Source organism: Equus caballus, chromosome 20 (genome assembly GCF_041296265.1).
Source record: "Equus caballus isolate H_3958 breed thoroughbred chromosome 20, TB-T2T, whole genome shotgun sequence".
NCBI lineage: Eukaryota > Metazoa > Chordata > Mammalia > Perissodactyla > Equidae > Equus > Equus caballus.
The window spans coordinates 56,421,924-56,438,180 of record NC_091703.1 but is presented as its reverse complement, the minus strand read 5'-3'; the positions used below and the strand labels follow the sequence as shown (position 1 = coordinate 56,438,180).

The 16,257-nt window shown below is 36.3% G+C and overlaps 1 protein-coding gene across 6 annotated transcripts in view; it reads left to right on the top strand.

Annotated features, from left to right (window-relative positions):
• Positions 1 to 16,257, top strand: part of BMP5 (bone morphogenetic protein 5) — a 118,329-nt gene that overhangs the window by 52,989 nt on the left and 49,083 nt on the right. For 3 of the 6 annotated variants that reach the window (XR_011429813.1, XR_011429812.1, XM_070244780.1), the window contains exons 2-3: positions 7,694 to 7,886; positions 9,372 to 9,557. Coding sequence is in view for 2 of the 6 variants with exons in the window: in XM_070244780.1 (XP_070100881.1) it covers positions 7,694 to 7,886; positions 9,372 to 9,557 (379 nt within the window). In the remaining 4 variants the exon portion in view is untranslated. The remainder of the gene's footprint in view (positions 1 to 7,693; positions 7,887 to 9,371; positions 9,558 to 16,257) is intronic. The other 3 variants (XR_002802323.2, XR_011429814.1, XM_001503224.7) reach the window with 1 other exon arrangement.

The following is a 16,257-nucleotide window of genomic DNA, read 5'->3' as shown; positions in this document are numbered from 1 at the left end:
GATATGGAAGGTGAGAAAGAGCAAAGCAGCCCAATGACAGTCAGGAGCCGGCCTGGACCGGTCAGCCAGGCATTGGAGTTGCTATGAGCTGACCTGGCGCTCAGAGTTGTCCTGTTGAACTTAAACAGCTCACAGAACACCAACATTGGACAAGACCACCCTGTGGCCAAAAGGGAGGAAGATAAAAAGAGGACCACTCAACAGTCACGTCTGAGCACAGGTTAAAAAACAAGAACATTGTTCAAATCTCGAAAATGACCAAACATCCTCTTTCCTGGATAGTATCAGTGAGTGTTCTTTCTTTACAAATTAGGGCTTTGTCCTACTTCTCTTCTTCTCACTTTCTAGAAGAACTTCTACCAAATGATAAAATTACCTCTGCTTCCTGAGGGCACCCAGTTCCAGAGTAAAACCCTGCCTCTGAACCTTGGCCCAAATTACCTTACATAATTCTAACAAGTCCTTTCTAACACCCTTTTACTGAGGCCCCCTATGGCATCTGGCCCATGACATATGTTGAAACAAGTCAGGAAACCCCACTTTGTTCATCTATAGCTGTGCTCGCAGTGTTCTATTGTCCAGGGCACCAACACAAAGCAGAGAGAGAAAGATTGAATACACAGGAGGAGAGAACGTGCTAAGAATGAGCACAGGACATTGGGAGCAAGGCTCAGGCGGAAACACTGGCCTTGGAAGGGAAGGGGAAAATTTTTGCCCGGAGACAGAAGTTGTGATTATTACTAGTTGAAACTCTGGTGCACTGCACATTAAATTAGGAGTCACAGGTTCAGATACTATTCCTGGCTTTGTAGTTAACTAACTTTGTGACATTCAGGAGGTTAATGCTTTTTATCTCTACTGGGGAGAAGATAATGGAGGATAATTGGGTCTATATGGAGGTTATTGGGTCAAACAAGAGAGAAGAAACAAAAATTTGAAATATATTAATTTTATGAAATTAATACCTTATTGTTATTATTGTTTATTTATTAACTTAATTATTAAATGTATCAGTTTTCATACCAGTGCTTGATATGTATAGTTGTTATCACTATAGTGTTTAAATACCCACTGAGGGCTGAGTACTGGGCCCAACCGATCTCAGGAGGGCAGATAGATCATGCAACCATCTTCATCCCAGTTCCGAAGCTCTTTTTATGTAAGACTTAATTCTTTGTGTCCCTAAATTGCTTATAGTTTTTAAAACAAAATAATATATAAATATTGGATCATTAGTTACATTTTGTAAATTTCAAAATTATGAGCATTGTATTTTAAATTGCTTTAGGGAATCTATTTGTTTAGCTATCATATTATCATGTTTATTTAATCATCTAATCTTTCTTTTTTGATTTTCCTTCTTTACAAAACTGTATTCATGAAGCATTTATGAGTCAAGTAAAAATATTTTAACTCCAGAATATTTGGAAGTCGATTGAAATTGTTCTTTGAAACCAAACATTCGGGGGACAATTTTCTCTCCTTCGGGTCCCCCATTGCTGTGGTATTAAGAGGCTCTTAGGGTTTCTGGAATCTGGAGTTTACCACACTCTCTGGAATGGTTATCCATTCAAACAAACATGTACATGTACACTCGCTGACCAAAGAATAGGCTTTTATACGACCAAGTTTATATTTCTCAGTGGGCTAGTCAGTGAAGAATGTCTTGTGAAGTGATACATCTTGGTAGTCACATGATATCACTGCTTTTTTTCCTTTACACTAAAATGCAACACAGATAAGTAATAATTCTATGAGTAATCTCTTAATGATTTTTTGCACTCAGCAGCAAACAATGATCTGTATTCTTTCAACAGCTGGCTAGGCTCCTGGGAAAGTGCTATCTTTTCTTTGCAGCTACTGATTCTATTTGTGTCGTCCAAGTTACAGCCCTTGTGTGGGAGATTAAGACTGATTGCCCGTGAATGCGTCTCCTTAAAACTGCAGATAAATCACTAATAGATAAAACTGCGATCCTCTGTTAATTAATTCTACTCCTCAGATATTGTAGACATGGAAATATTTAGTCAAGGTGTTTCTATACAATTTTTGTTAAGGATAAAGTCATTCAGAGAGGTGTCCATTTGGGGAAAAAAAAGAGACTGCAATCAGTCATTAACTTCTAAGTCACATCTCAACAATAAAAGGTTTCAGTGTATGTCTTTAAACACAGGAAGCTTAATCTTTGCAGAACTTTGGCCATTTAGAGCATTTAGAATGTAGTTTGGTGCTTATAGAAGGCAATCCTGTTTCTTTTCACTCTCAGCCCATTAATCACGAAATGTGAATCTTTCCATTCATGTTTTCCCTCTTGTATGCTTTGATGTTACCACTTTTCAAAACCAAAATATAATAAATTAATTCTCTGGTTCTGTCAGTGTAGGTGAGCTTTCACTTTCTTTAGGTCGTTCACATAGATGGAAATATGCGGAACATACAAAAACCTGCTTCCTAGAAGCAGAAGGAAGTATATTCACCACCATCATTATGATTGTGTTTTCAGTGGTAAACTATAAATTTTGATGACTTTTTGATGGTTTATTTTCTGTTAGTTGCTCTGTGTGTGTGTGTACACACACGCACAAAGCAACTCTTTTTAATTTTTGCAGAGAGCATTGTTGGCAACCATTAGCTAAATAGACATAAATAAACAACCCTGTATTGATAGACCTATTTAATTTTTATGGTGATATTCATTGGTTTTACATCTAGCAATCTTCAAAACGGGCAGTGTCATGAATGGCAATGGGAGAAGAGCATGTGGCATTGGTGCAATGTACGCTTGGTTGTTGGCCCAATGTAGCCCGTTGATCTTGTTAGATGTGTAAGCAGATATGAAAACAGCAGTTTGGGCAGGTCATTATGTTCTCTTTTTAAATATAATTGAATTGATTGATACAGTATGTGTGTTTTAAATCTATTATGTTTGTTCCTGAACTCTCTTTTCCATCTCACACGACGGAAATGGTGTCTATGGTCTGGGATGAAGGAATGGTCTCCACCAGAGAAAAGTGCTCACCCTCTGATCTCAGTGTGTTTTAACACTCGTCTGAGTATTCAGCACGTCTGGGACTGGCTTGAATGAGCTAACCCTCTTGCTTGTTTCCTTTTCTTTTATCTCATTTGTTTTGCTTTGTTTGTTTTGTCCAGTTATTAAGAAAGTATTTTCTACCACTAAATAGGAATGTAATTATGGTTGTTGTGGAGTCCTGCATAATTTTATCTGGTAATACAGATTTTATTAGAAATGATAATAAAGATCATTTAGGAAACTCATGGTATTTAGTTGATGTAACATGTAAATGAAAGAGTGAATTGAAAGGATCAAATATTTAATGTATTAGGAGGCAAAAAACAAAAATAGTATATACGTTGCTGATTTTTTTTCTTGTTTAATTGTTTATCTTTTAAGCTTTTCAAGCCATTTGCAGTTACAATTGGTGATAGCAAACTGTAAAATACAGAGAAAGAGAATGCTCAATATTTACCAAAATCATCGCAATATGAACAAGCCAAAAATATCTCCTATAAAAAGCTTACATTTAAGGAATATAAAATGTGTGTGTACATTCTTTTTCATCTGTTTTGGGAATGATGTTTTGGTAGTGGATCTAATGGAGAAAAGGTTGGAGTATGGAGAGATCCAGCTGGTGAGTTATAATTATTTTAAAATATGGTTGCAGTAAAAGGATGACCTTGCATATGAATATATGTAGTACATAATATTAATTCAAGCTATGAATACAGTCATTTGTTTATTCATGCAAATTTCCTCATATAAGAAATGGAATCAATAATAAGTAAGTGAATAAAATAATTTTTGCTAAGATAAAGATTGGAGGGAGTGAGTTCTAGAAGAATGAGTAGAGTTCAGAAAGCATGGCATCTGTCTAGTAGGTGCATCCGAGAAGAGAATGAAAGCACTGAAAGAAGATCAACTTTCCTGAGGGACAATTACATAAAACAAACCAACAAAACTACATTCAGGAAAAACAAGCAAACCCAGTGTTGGTTTGTCGAGGGCTTGGGAATTGAAATCTTGATTCTGGGATGAAATCTGTTCTCCCAATTATACATCTTGGGCTCTTGGGCGAGTTCTAGAAGCTAATAGAAATAAGTAACATTGTGAGGATTAAAGGAAACACATGCCAAACAAATGACTAATTAAATAAATGATCATGACTTTCTTCAATGGGGAATGCAGCAGGATGATGCCGAGTGAAAAGATAGGACCAGATTTTGATCCATCCCTACAGTATTTCATTCAACTACTATTTATGAGAAGATTTCTTTGCATTAGGCATTGTATTGTGTTAGATGCTGCTTACACATTGGTGATCAACTTCCTGATTCTCCAGCCTGTTAACACTTTTCTGTGCACTGCTGAGAAACGTTGTTTAAATATATTAACCATGAGCTAGTCCCTAAGTACACAACAGTAGGATGTCATTCTGTAGGTGGTATGGACATTGAACAAAGATTTATAATGAGCTTTAGAAGACAGACATCTGTTCCCGCCTAGCTGTCATCACCCAATTTCTTATTCTTAAGTCAGGGATATTAATATTTGACACCTCCCCAGCATTACTCTTTGAGGTGACTGAGATTACCTTGTGAATATTTGTGAGCATCATTAGAAGTGCAAGGCTTTATAAATACAAGTTTTATTCCATTACTCATTCCAACATGTCCCATAAAATTTACTAGTGCAATTATAATTCAAAGCAGTGGGATATAAGAATTTGAATCATTGAAAATTTGCATTGCAACTTTATTCTGTGTGGTATATTTAATATAAAATTTTATTAAACTCTTTGAAAATTTGCCCCTTAAGGGGTTAGGTTAAATAGCCTGGATTAGAAAACTCAAATCTTATAATAATGGCTGAAATTCTAGCTTTCCACTTTATTACACTAACATCTCCCAGGGGATTCCAGAACAGTAGATGACTTTACATAATATGAATTCAATACTTATCTGCATTATGCAGGTGTGTGTTTTACATTGGGTCCTAACAAATTCATGTCAAAGCTTTTATTTCCAGGACTATAGGTTTTTTTGGTTTAAATTTCAAATATAAAATTGATTGTAAATGCAAAATTGAATAATAATTGTTATTACTTAGAATTTTGAATATGGACTTTCACATTAAGAAAATATATTTTTTGAATGTCTAGTTGGTGCACATATCATAAAGCATGAACTTCTCAAGCAGATACTGGGACAGTACCATCTAGTCAAACACATGACCATTTCTGCAGCAAAGCAATAAATATTTATATAAAGTCGGATAGAGACTTTAAATAGCCTCAAGTCAGTTAATTTCCAGTTCTTATGCCAAATGATCTTGAAACCAAACTTTCAGTTTTCAGAGCTTTTTGAATTGTAAATGTGAGATTTTAGATCTTTCTGAGAGCATAAATACTTAATGAATTAGGACAAGGTAATTATCTATAAGCAGAAGTAGCATATCCTGGCATTTAAGAACTATAGCTTGGTGGCATCAAATGATAGGATTCAAATTCTTTGGCAAGGTATTTATTCTTTATGCCTCCTCAGTTTCTTCACCTTCAAAATCAGGATAACGACCGAACCCACTTCCCAGATTGTTATGAAGTATAATATATTAATATTAATAAAAAGCTTAGAACAGTACCTGGCATATAATAAGTGCTATTGAAATACTGTCTTGTAATTTCATTTAGGTTAGGGTCAGAAAAGAATAAATTTCCAGTCAATTAAATTTTGTCCTCTGTAAACAAAAGTTGCGTCTCGTTTTAATGTTCATACATGCAAACTTTCAGTTCTTACGTATCCAGTTTGTAGGTCTTTTCTTCCCTTACGCTTTCCCTCTCATGTGGCTCCGTCAGGAGAAAGGACAGATGGAGACAAAGGAGATCTATTCAGGCTATTCTCTCGCCAGCAGAAGATTAGATAGAAAAGAGGTTTGAATTATGGATCAAAATAGGATCCTAAAAATGGGGTTATTTTCCTTGTTTAGGGAAAAGTTAATTAATGATCTCTCTAGAAATGGGCCTCTCTTAGGACCAAGATAATGGTATTTTAAGAAAACAAATCTTCATGAGTCATGCGAGGTGGTAGGAGTGTGAGCCAGACAGTCTTAAGAGCACCATCCTTGCCAAGCGCCCCAGAACTAAAGTGCCTTCAGGTGTAGCTCGCGGTTTTCTCTTTGCTAGTTTAGATGTCTGGGGCGGGCGGGGGGAGGATGAGCTCCTCATTCTCCTAAACCACCTCCTACTCCTCTGGGAAAATAAACCAGAGATTATTTTGGAGGAAAGGCAAGGAATTGTGGGTTCCTTTGTCATGAGCTTGCTGTCTGACATGGACCCCCTCTGGCACTGGAACTCGGAAGTCTAGCAGCTTCAGCTCTCCAAAATCACAGGATGATCACCGTCCTGTTCTCTCTTCCTTAGTCTTAATCCTTCCTCCAGTTTAGGACCCCGAGTCTCATATATCCATAGCAGTGTTGACCTAATTTCAGTTAACCTCCTCAAGCTATTTTTGTATCTTAACCCAATTTTTGAACCTTGTGAATTCATTTGTACAACTTATACATTTTTTGTAACAAAATTTTAGCAATGAGTCATGTCATTGAAAATATTTAGAAAACATTACTGTAGGCTGTAATAGTGAGACATTTTGCCCATAGTGATTTGCAGTGGATTTTTTGTAATCCTGTCCTATATTATCCTAGATAACTGAGATTTTAAGAAACCTACCAATAGAGAGAAACTTAACACCATCAAATGATATTGTCTTACTAAAAATGAGCCCTTTCAATAGAAAGTTCCTTGAGAAAGTTTTAGAGGCCCAGTAGATAGAGACTGTATCAGATAATACACTATCTTACAAAGCCAGATTATATAATAATATGCCTGAGACTTACTGTCCTGAATTCCTCCAAATTCCTTAGTATGCTCAACAGGAAAAGTTTTCTGGCTTCATTTGCTAGGAAGGGTGCTAAAGGGGAAAATATGTTCCTCTCTCAATTCTGAGCAAGACCAGACAGAGGTCTTTGGGAAGCTTTAAGCCACACCACGGTTAAGGAGGTTGAACTAAACAATCTAGAGAACTAATGAAAGTGGCTTTTTAAAAATTTTTTTTAGAAAAAGAGCATTTCATTGCTGAGAGGAGAAAAGAAAACTCTTCTGGGGAAGATATTTTAGAAATAATCTTTCTTGTGAACATGAATTTGTTTTATTCACTTGACCTCTCAAATGTCATAAACCCAGTCCTATGTGCCTGCAACTCCTCAGTCCCCCTTCCTATTTTCCTCCCCTGGCTGTCCTAAATATTACCACAGCTTCACCTGGAACACTGGAGTTTTCTATAACATATTCCTAATTCCTGTATGAACCCTCCTGTGTTCTGGTGCTTGATACATACTAGTAACAACTTTACAACCTCCACTTTTTAAAATGTTTTTGGATAGCTTTTCCATTTAGGGTCCAGGAATTTGTATAAAACCACAGAGGTTATATTGCTTTTGAACTAAAGGCTATTGGTTTGTGGAATTTCCGTCAACTGGAAACACGTATGAGCCTGTGGTTTTAGTGTTGTCCCAGTTTTATAATATCCTGCTTGTTTATTTTCATTTTCAAAGCTGGAGAATTTACCATTAATTTCCATATTTTATAAAGAACTAACTTTTTTCCTTCCTTGTTTTTTTCAGTTGAAAGAGACAAGGATTTTTCTCACCAGCGGAGGCATTACAAAGAATTCCGGTTTGACCTTACTCAAATTCCTCACGGAGAAGCTGTGACAGCAGCTGAATTCCGCATCTACAAGGACCGGAGCAACAGTCGATTTGAAAATGAAACAATCAAGATTAGTATATATCAGATCATCAAGGAATACACAAATAGGTATCAATTTTATATCTAGCTTATTATTTTAGCAAATAAATGTTAGACTGTAGTAAAATGCAGTGATAACCCATGTGATTATCCAGTCATGTTTTGTTTGAGGGTAACGATGTTCAAGACCAGGTATAGACACATTGAAAAGTAAGCGGAAATGATCTGAAGAGTGCCTTATGCATTCCACAGCTTTCCCTGCTCCTGACACCAGTCCGTGTACAAAATGGTCTCACACTTCCCCATATGTGCTTTCCAGGCCCGTTGTCTCATTTTGTAAATGAGAAAACTTTTATCCTGCACACATGAAATTTATTATTAAGATGATTTAAATCACCTGGTGTTTTGTAAGTTGGAGAAGAGTGGCTTTAATTTTCACTGGCATAAGTGTAAATTGTATGTGTTACGTGTACTTTGATGTAGGACATCGTATTTGCAACAGGTTCTGATAGTTCACCTGCATGTCTTCTGTCTACAAAAGACAATTCAAAATGGTACAAAAATGGACAGATAATCTGGAACACTAAATGTATGAAAACTTCAGCTGATAATGACTGCAAATAAGCCATCAAAAACACGAGTTAGAAGGTGACCTTAGCAGTGTTCTCTGACCTTTCACCTATTGATGTGATCTCTTGGGCAACATGTTTTACAGGTATTGAGTCACCTTTGTTGAGCAGCTCTTACATTTTCTGAAAAAAAATTCTTATTGAAATGTTATATTGAGGTGAATTTTTTTTTATTTCTAGTTCCCGACATTTAGATTTTTCTTGGTCTTCTAGCATTGCAGCGTTTCCCAATGGGTGTTCCATGGAACACCATCCCCTCAAATACTCAATGAAGAAAACAACAGAAAGCTTCTGAGGTGAAATGCATTTGAAGAGTCTCCCTGTTAGACTATCCTCTAAGGGATTCACAATGCGTGTCAGAATATTAAAGTCTCAGAAAGGCTTTATAGTAAAGAAACTTGTCAATTTTGTTTTATCTCATCTTTCTCAAAATTATTCACTATGGAATCTTTTTCTTTGGGTGTGTAATATCCTATGAAATACTGTCTCAACAGGACACACTAATAAATACTGCTCTATATACACTCTTAAGAGCAGTAATGCTAATGCAGAAAGATCTGTGTTTTTCTTAGCTTTAACAGTTACGAGCTATTTGTGGATGAGTTTTTGTTTTTTAAATCCCAATTTAATGGTTCCATTTATAAAACGAAGATATTAATTTTTTTCTCAGACAGATCCTGACAGCCTATACTACATTTTTTATACTAAATAATGATGGTATCTTTTAAAATTAAGTGATAAGAATTGAACATAACACTCCAAGTATTATTTAATGATATTGTCATAATGAAGAAATGTTTTATTTATCATTCTCTTTTTTTGTGTCTGTTTCCACACTTGAACTGTGAGCTCCTTAAAGACAGGATAGTATCTCAAGTAATTTTTTTTTTTTAAAGATTTTATTATTTCCTTTTTCTCCCCAAAGCCCCCCGGTACATAGTTGTATATTCTTCGTTGTGGATTCTTCTAGTTGTGGTATGTGGGACGCTGCCTCAGCGTGGTTTGATGAGCAGTGCCATGTCCGCGCCCAGGATTCGAACCAACGAAACACTGGGCCACCTGCAGCGGAGCACGCGAACTTAACCACTCGGCCACGGGGCCAGCCCCTCAAGTAATTTTTTTTTTAATCCTCAGCAGTACTAATTTGCTTGGTATGAATTAAAGTTTTGTAATCATTGTTATCCATGATTGGAATACTATTTCCATTAACATAGCCTAAAATGCTTGAACTATCTTTATTTTTGGTCATTCGCAACATATCTTTATGCACGTTAAATTTGTAGCTGTTTGCTTAACATCTCAAGAATTTTTAACAGAAACCATCTCTATTGTCTGGAATATATTTACTGATTGTTTGAATCTAAATACAGACTTTTACACTGATCACAATTAAAGGTCCTAGCTTATATTTCGGTCCATTGTTCTATCGTCTCAGGATATTTTTGACTGTCATCCACTGAACCTGCTACCCCTTTGAGTTTTCTTTTTCCTCTATTTTCTAAGTCTCTGAACTGTACAATTTAAGACATGATAAAAAAGATGAAAGTAAAGGACTAATAGGAAAGTTTATTGATAATAATTTGTCGATTTATTTCTGAATGAACTCATGCTGATTTTTATTAATAATATATTTTGGAATATTTATGGGTATTGATGCCTAGCTTATCATATTTCATAGTTTTGAGAAATTTCATTTCTCTTAAAAAAGGGTCATTTGTCTATCTTAAAACTTTGGTATTTCTACAATTACACTCAATTTTAAAAATAATACTTTCAATGTTTCTACAATTACGTCTGCATGCTCTCTCAGTATTCTTGGATATAAATTAAATACCCAAGTCTTCACACATAAAATAAGTCTTCACTTATTTTAACACGTGTTTTCATCTACTCTGAGATCCAGGATTTCACTGATATTTTGCTCAAATATTTGAAAAATCATTTCTAACAGCTGAAGTACATTTATATCTTTGATTGGTATTCTCTTGCTTTGCCATTCCAAACTCTAGGATAGCATAGATTGGATAGGTTCCTATCCAACTTACTGAATATTCTTTTGAAAAATTCAATTCAGTAATTTCAATTCCATGTTAATTCATTTCTACCAAGTTCACATTTTTGAACATTTACAATTAAGTATTGTTGCTGAATTGTGATTTTTATCCTGGAGGGTTATATTTTACCTATTATCTTCTGTGGTATTTGTTTTGTTAATGTGTATGGGATGTTTTTCCTCCAATTATCTTTTCCAAACCCTGAAACATACAGGCTCTCACGTGCATACCCTACATTTCAATTTTACGTACAACAGGTGAGAGGATCTCCGACAAATGCCTTCCTTGTCTTTGAAATAGGCCTTTGTCCATTGCCGGGGGTTCATGAATCTGCCCTGGAAGAAAAGGCAATCCTGTGCCCTGTCATCGTCTATAGATCTAGGATTCACTTTCTGTACTCCACTTTCTCTTCCAAAGAAAGACATCTGAGGGACAGAAGATATAGAAACAGCACATGTGCCTCTTGGAATATTTCAGGTTTCTGTGTAGAATTTCCAAGTCACTATAGAAAACAGTAATGTATAACAATAAGAGCATAGATTTTGGAATTCCCACGTGGGGAAATTGCTGGACATCTTGACGTCTCAGTTTATAAATCTGGAAAGAATAAAAGCAAAAATAAGTGTTTGAGAACAATAAAAAATATTTCAGATGATTTTGGAAGGACTAGTTCTTATCACAGTGCAAAGACTGCAGTTAATACTTAATAAATCCACTGGCCAATAAATACTCACATAGCTTAATCGAAGAATCTATTTCCCTAGAGTTTAGAGGATTTTATACATAGGATAACCAAAAGTAGGTTATTATAATAACAGTAGCTACCATTTGCTGACAACTGCTTTTATGTAAACATACAGTAAAATGATGCTAGGTGCCTTTACTTAATACAAAATTACCTAATATTTGATTCATATAAAGGAATTAGTACATTTGTAAGTCTAGTAATGAAATGAATCCCACCTAACCTAACAGCAGTGTCATTGGAGCCATCTACAAACTTGCTCCTGAAAACACAAGTTCTAGATAAATAGTTGAACTCTTCTTTAAAATATAGCGGAAGAGGTATGGGGATGGGAAACTGCTTATTTATTTCTTTTTTCTTTTTTTCTTTGTATTTTATTGAGGTCATATTGGTTTACAACATTGTGTGATTTCAGGTGTACATTATTATATATCAGTGTCAGTGTAGACTGCATTGTGCTCACCACCGATGTTCTAGTTTTTGTCTATCACTATACAAATGTTCCCCGGTGCCCGTTTCACCCACCCTCCTCCCCACTTCCCCTCTGGTGTCCACTAACCTTTTCTCTTTATGCATGGGTTTGTTTATCTTCCACATATGAGTGAAATCACGTGGTGTTTGTCTTTTTCTGTCTGGCTTATTTCGCTTAACATAATAATCTCAGTTCCATCTGTGTTGCTGCAAATGGGACAATTTTGTCTTTTTTATGGCTGAGTAGTATTCCATTGTGTGTATGTATGTATGTATATATATATATACCACATCTTCTTTATCCTTTCATCAATTGATGGGCACTTGGGTTGCTTCCACATCTTGGGTATTGTGAATAATACTGCAATGAACATAGAGGTGCGTAGATCTCTTTCTATTGTAGATGTCAAGTTCTTTGGATAAATACCCAGTAGTGGGATAGCTGGGTCATATGTATTTCTATTTTTAATTTTTTGAGGAATCTCCATACTTTTTTCCACAATGGCTGCCCCAGTTTGCATTCCCAGCAGCAGTGTATGAGGGTTCCCTTTTCTTCACATTCTCTCCAACACTTATTACTTCCTCATCTTGTTACTAATAACCATTCTGATGGGTGTGAGATGATATCTCATTATACTTTTGATTTGCACTTCCCAAGTAATTAGTGACATTGAACATCTTTTCATGCGCCTGTTGGCCATCTGTATATCTTCTTTGGAAGAATGTCTGTTCACATCCTCTACTCATTTTTTGATTGGGTTGCTTGTCTCTTTGTTGCTGAGTTATATGAGTTCTTTACATATTTTGGAAATTAACCCCTCATCAGACATATTATTTGTAATTATTTTCTCCCAGTTGGTGAGTTGTCTTTTCGTTTCGTTGATGATTTCCTTTGCCTTGCAGAAGCTTTTTAGTCTGATGTAGCCCCATTTGTTTATTTTTTTGGGGGGGGCAGCTTATTTATTAATTTACTTACAGAAATGTCAGAGATATAGAAAAGTTAAACAGGGATTCACATATAAATGTTTATCACAGTGTTATTGTTTATGATTGCATAAATTGAGAACATTTCAATTTTAAACAGAGGAAATAAACTCACATTCCATTTTCTGGAAAGTGGAAATGCTATACCTAATATATCAAGTAGAAATTGTGTTTTAAAAATATTTGATAACACTGGAAAGTGCGCAGATTATACCATTCATTGACCAAAAGCAGGAAACGTAATTGCACATATTATAATTTTTAAATAAATTCATGTGGAAAACAGATCAGAAGGAAGCATCAAGTGTTCATTGTAGGCTTGTGGGTAATTTTCAATTTTGATTCTTACCCCTCTCTGTACTTTCTAGATTTTTATAATGAACGTTATTTTTATAATCAGAAACAAGGATAATTATAGTTGAGAGATAGAGAAGATAATGAAACAACTATATGTTATACATTTGTTTACAAAATAGCATTCCCAGCTTCTCCAGTTAGAGAGGGGCAAAACCAAACCAAAACGAAACTAAACAAAATCCCAGGATTTAAATAAGTTGCTCTTATTTTTTTCTTAAGCTATGGAAGGCATTTTTTCCCCACAGAAAATGAAGAAAATAAATTATTTTTCTTCTCCCTTATTTTATGGAAAATTTTGTGCCACTTGGGAACCTTGACTTTGGTTCTCTAAAAGTGAAGAGAAATAGATTAAAAATACTTATATATCATGTGATCGCAGTCAAAACTGAATTTCAATTTGAAAAAGTAATGTAAAAGTCCAATTATTATTAATTTATTTAATATCGATTATCTGTGGTTTCACATATTTCTTAAATCAAGAAATAAAATAAAATGGGGCCGGCCCAGTTGCGCAGTGGTTAAGTGCTCATGCTCCGATTCGGCGGCCTCGGGTTTGCCGGTTCGGATCCCGGGTGCAGACATGGCACAGCTTGGCAAGCCATGCTGTGGTAAGTGTCCCAGGTATAAAGTAGAGGAAGATGGTCACGGACGTTAGCTCAGCGCCAGTCTTCCTCAGCAAAAAGAGGAGGATTGGCGGCAGATGTTAGCTCAGGGCTAATCTTCCTCAAAAAGAAAAAAAAAGAAAGAAATGAAGTGGAAGGGCCAGCCCGGTGGTGCAGTAGTTAAGTTTGCATGTTCTGCTTTGGCGGCCCAGAGTTCGCTGGTTCACATCCCAGGTGGGGACCTACACACCACGTGTCAAGCCATACTGTGCTAGGTGTCCCACATATAAAGTAGAGGAAGATGGGCACGGATGTTAGCTCAGGGCCAGTCTTCCTGAGCAAAAAGAGGAGGATTGGTGGCAAATGTTAGCTCAGGGCTAATCTTCCACATATACAAAAAAGAAAAGAACTAAAATAGAGGTAGGAAAAGAAACTAGTTCGTACCCCTGGCTATTTTCAATGCTGAAGTCGCCTCTTAAAACTTCTTTCTTCAAACTTAGGGATTTCATCTGCTCAGAATTTTGAATTAAACTGAGAAACAATTGAAAAGTCAATGCAGACCATACTCTTTCATGGTGCATTTGACAATGCATACATACACATATGTGTATGTACATATATAATTTTTACATACATACCTATCTAGGAGTTTTGGTGGAGATTCTTACAGTAATTTGGACTGATGCTTTGTAGATAAGTTTTATATTTGAGACATTGTCTGATCTATTAACCACCTATTATATGAATTCTTTGACAGCGTTATGTACTCAAATTAAAAAAAAAAAAGACAGACCCATTATGTCATCTCTTTCACACGTACTTATCTTAGCAAGACTTAAAACTCTTAAAATTAGATATTTTATTCCTACCATTTCCCACCTCCTCCATTTATCCCTACTCATATTTAAATGTGTGCAATTTAAAAGACTGTTCTGATATTTATCTAAATCTTTATTTTTCTTGGTAAAAAGTTAACACACTTTGCATCATTTCACTTATTTAATCTTTTCATATAAGGCTGACAGCCCCAAATTCTATATAAAAGGCACTGCTCTTCAGTCACACCTCATATATCTGGCATTATTGGGAAATACGGTTTCCACATGATTGAATTTTCCAGATAATTCAGCTGAGTTCGGCGTGCTTTTGCTGAGCACCTACCATGGGGCAAGCACAGGGGACATCGGGCCAAGTAAATAAGATCTCCAAAGCCTATAGCCTGAGGGCCAGGGGCTGCGGTGGGCCTGCCGCACACGGACTTTAATAACTATAATACAATGTGTTAAGCACTATGATGTAAGTATGCACCAAGTGTTGTGGAAATACAAATGAAGGGAAAATTAATTCTTCGTGTGGGAGTGTGAGGGACCTTAGTGGAAGCCACTGAGAGGAGTTTACCCTTGAGTTGGACCTTTCAAGATGAGTGAGAACTTTCTCTAGCTAGGGAGAGACAGAGACAGAAAGAGAGAGAGATGTATTGTAGAGGAAATATTCCTAAGAATTAAAATGTTTAAATGTATAAAGAATTAAATAATACGTATAAAATTATCAATGCCGGTCTTACCACAAGAATAGCCGCCAGCACTTATCCATTTCACTGGCACTCACCATGTGTCTGGCACCGTGCTAAGAGCTTTGCTTGAATTAATTTTTTCACAAATATATATATTTATATATTCCCCAAAGAAAATGTGCTATGTATAATTCAACCTTTTCCTAATGTTCCGCCATGAATATAAATTTCTGTACTCTGTTGTAAAAACATTTTAAGCTAGCCTGCTCGATGTCATTAGCCACCTTCATGACTTGGATATATTTAGTTAAGCTGTCATCATTCCAGTTCACAGTCAGCTTCATATTTACCTCATCTCCCCCCTCCTGCTTCTCTAAGATTTGTGATTCTCCTGTGGACATACTTCAGAATGTACATTGACAATGGCCACTCCGGCAGATCTCATGGGCTCCTGAGAGCTGTGTAGCAGAGCAGGACAGCGGGAGTGTTGACGACGTTTCTCTAACTCTGCAGGACAGTACACAAGCACAGCTTGCATTTCTTCGGTGTGCGGGGATCATGTTCGATTTCAGTGGTGCTCAACTGGGGCGATTGGGCCCCCAGGAGATGTTTAGCAACGTCTGGAGACATTTTCGTTGTCACGATTGGTAAGGGTAGGAGGATGGGGTGCTACTGGCATCTAGTGAGTAGAAATGCTGGAGTAGTAATGTGGTAGCAAGGCTATTAAATGTTCTACAATGGAGAGGACAGCTCCTCCACCCAATAAATGCTGATCTGATCCAAACTGTCCATCACGCTGAGGATGAGAAAGCCTGCTCTATTTGAAGATTTAAGTTATAAGCCTAAAAATGGGAATAATTTGCACCATAAAGACTATTTTTCTCTATTTCATATTTTGGGTTGTAAGAGTCGTAGCGTGGAAGAGCTCTTAGGAACTTGCACTGGGTACATTGCCCGTTCATTACGGGACACTAAGAGTGGTTGGAGTATCTATTTAATAGCCCCGCTTCTTTGTTTCTTGTGAATGAAGAGACCTCCTGTGTATGTATATATACATCCAGTGGCGCATGTTTAGATGTCTCTGC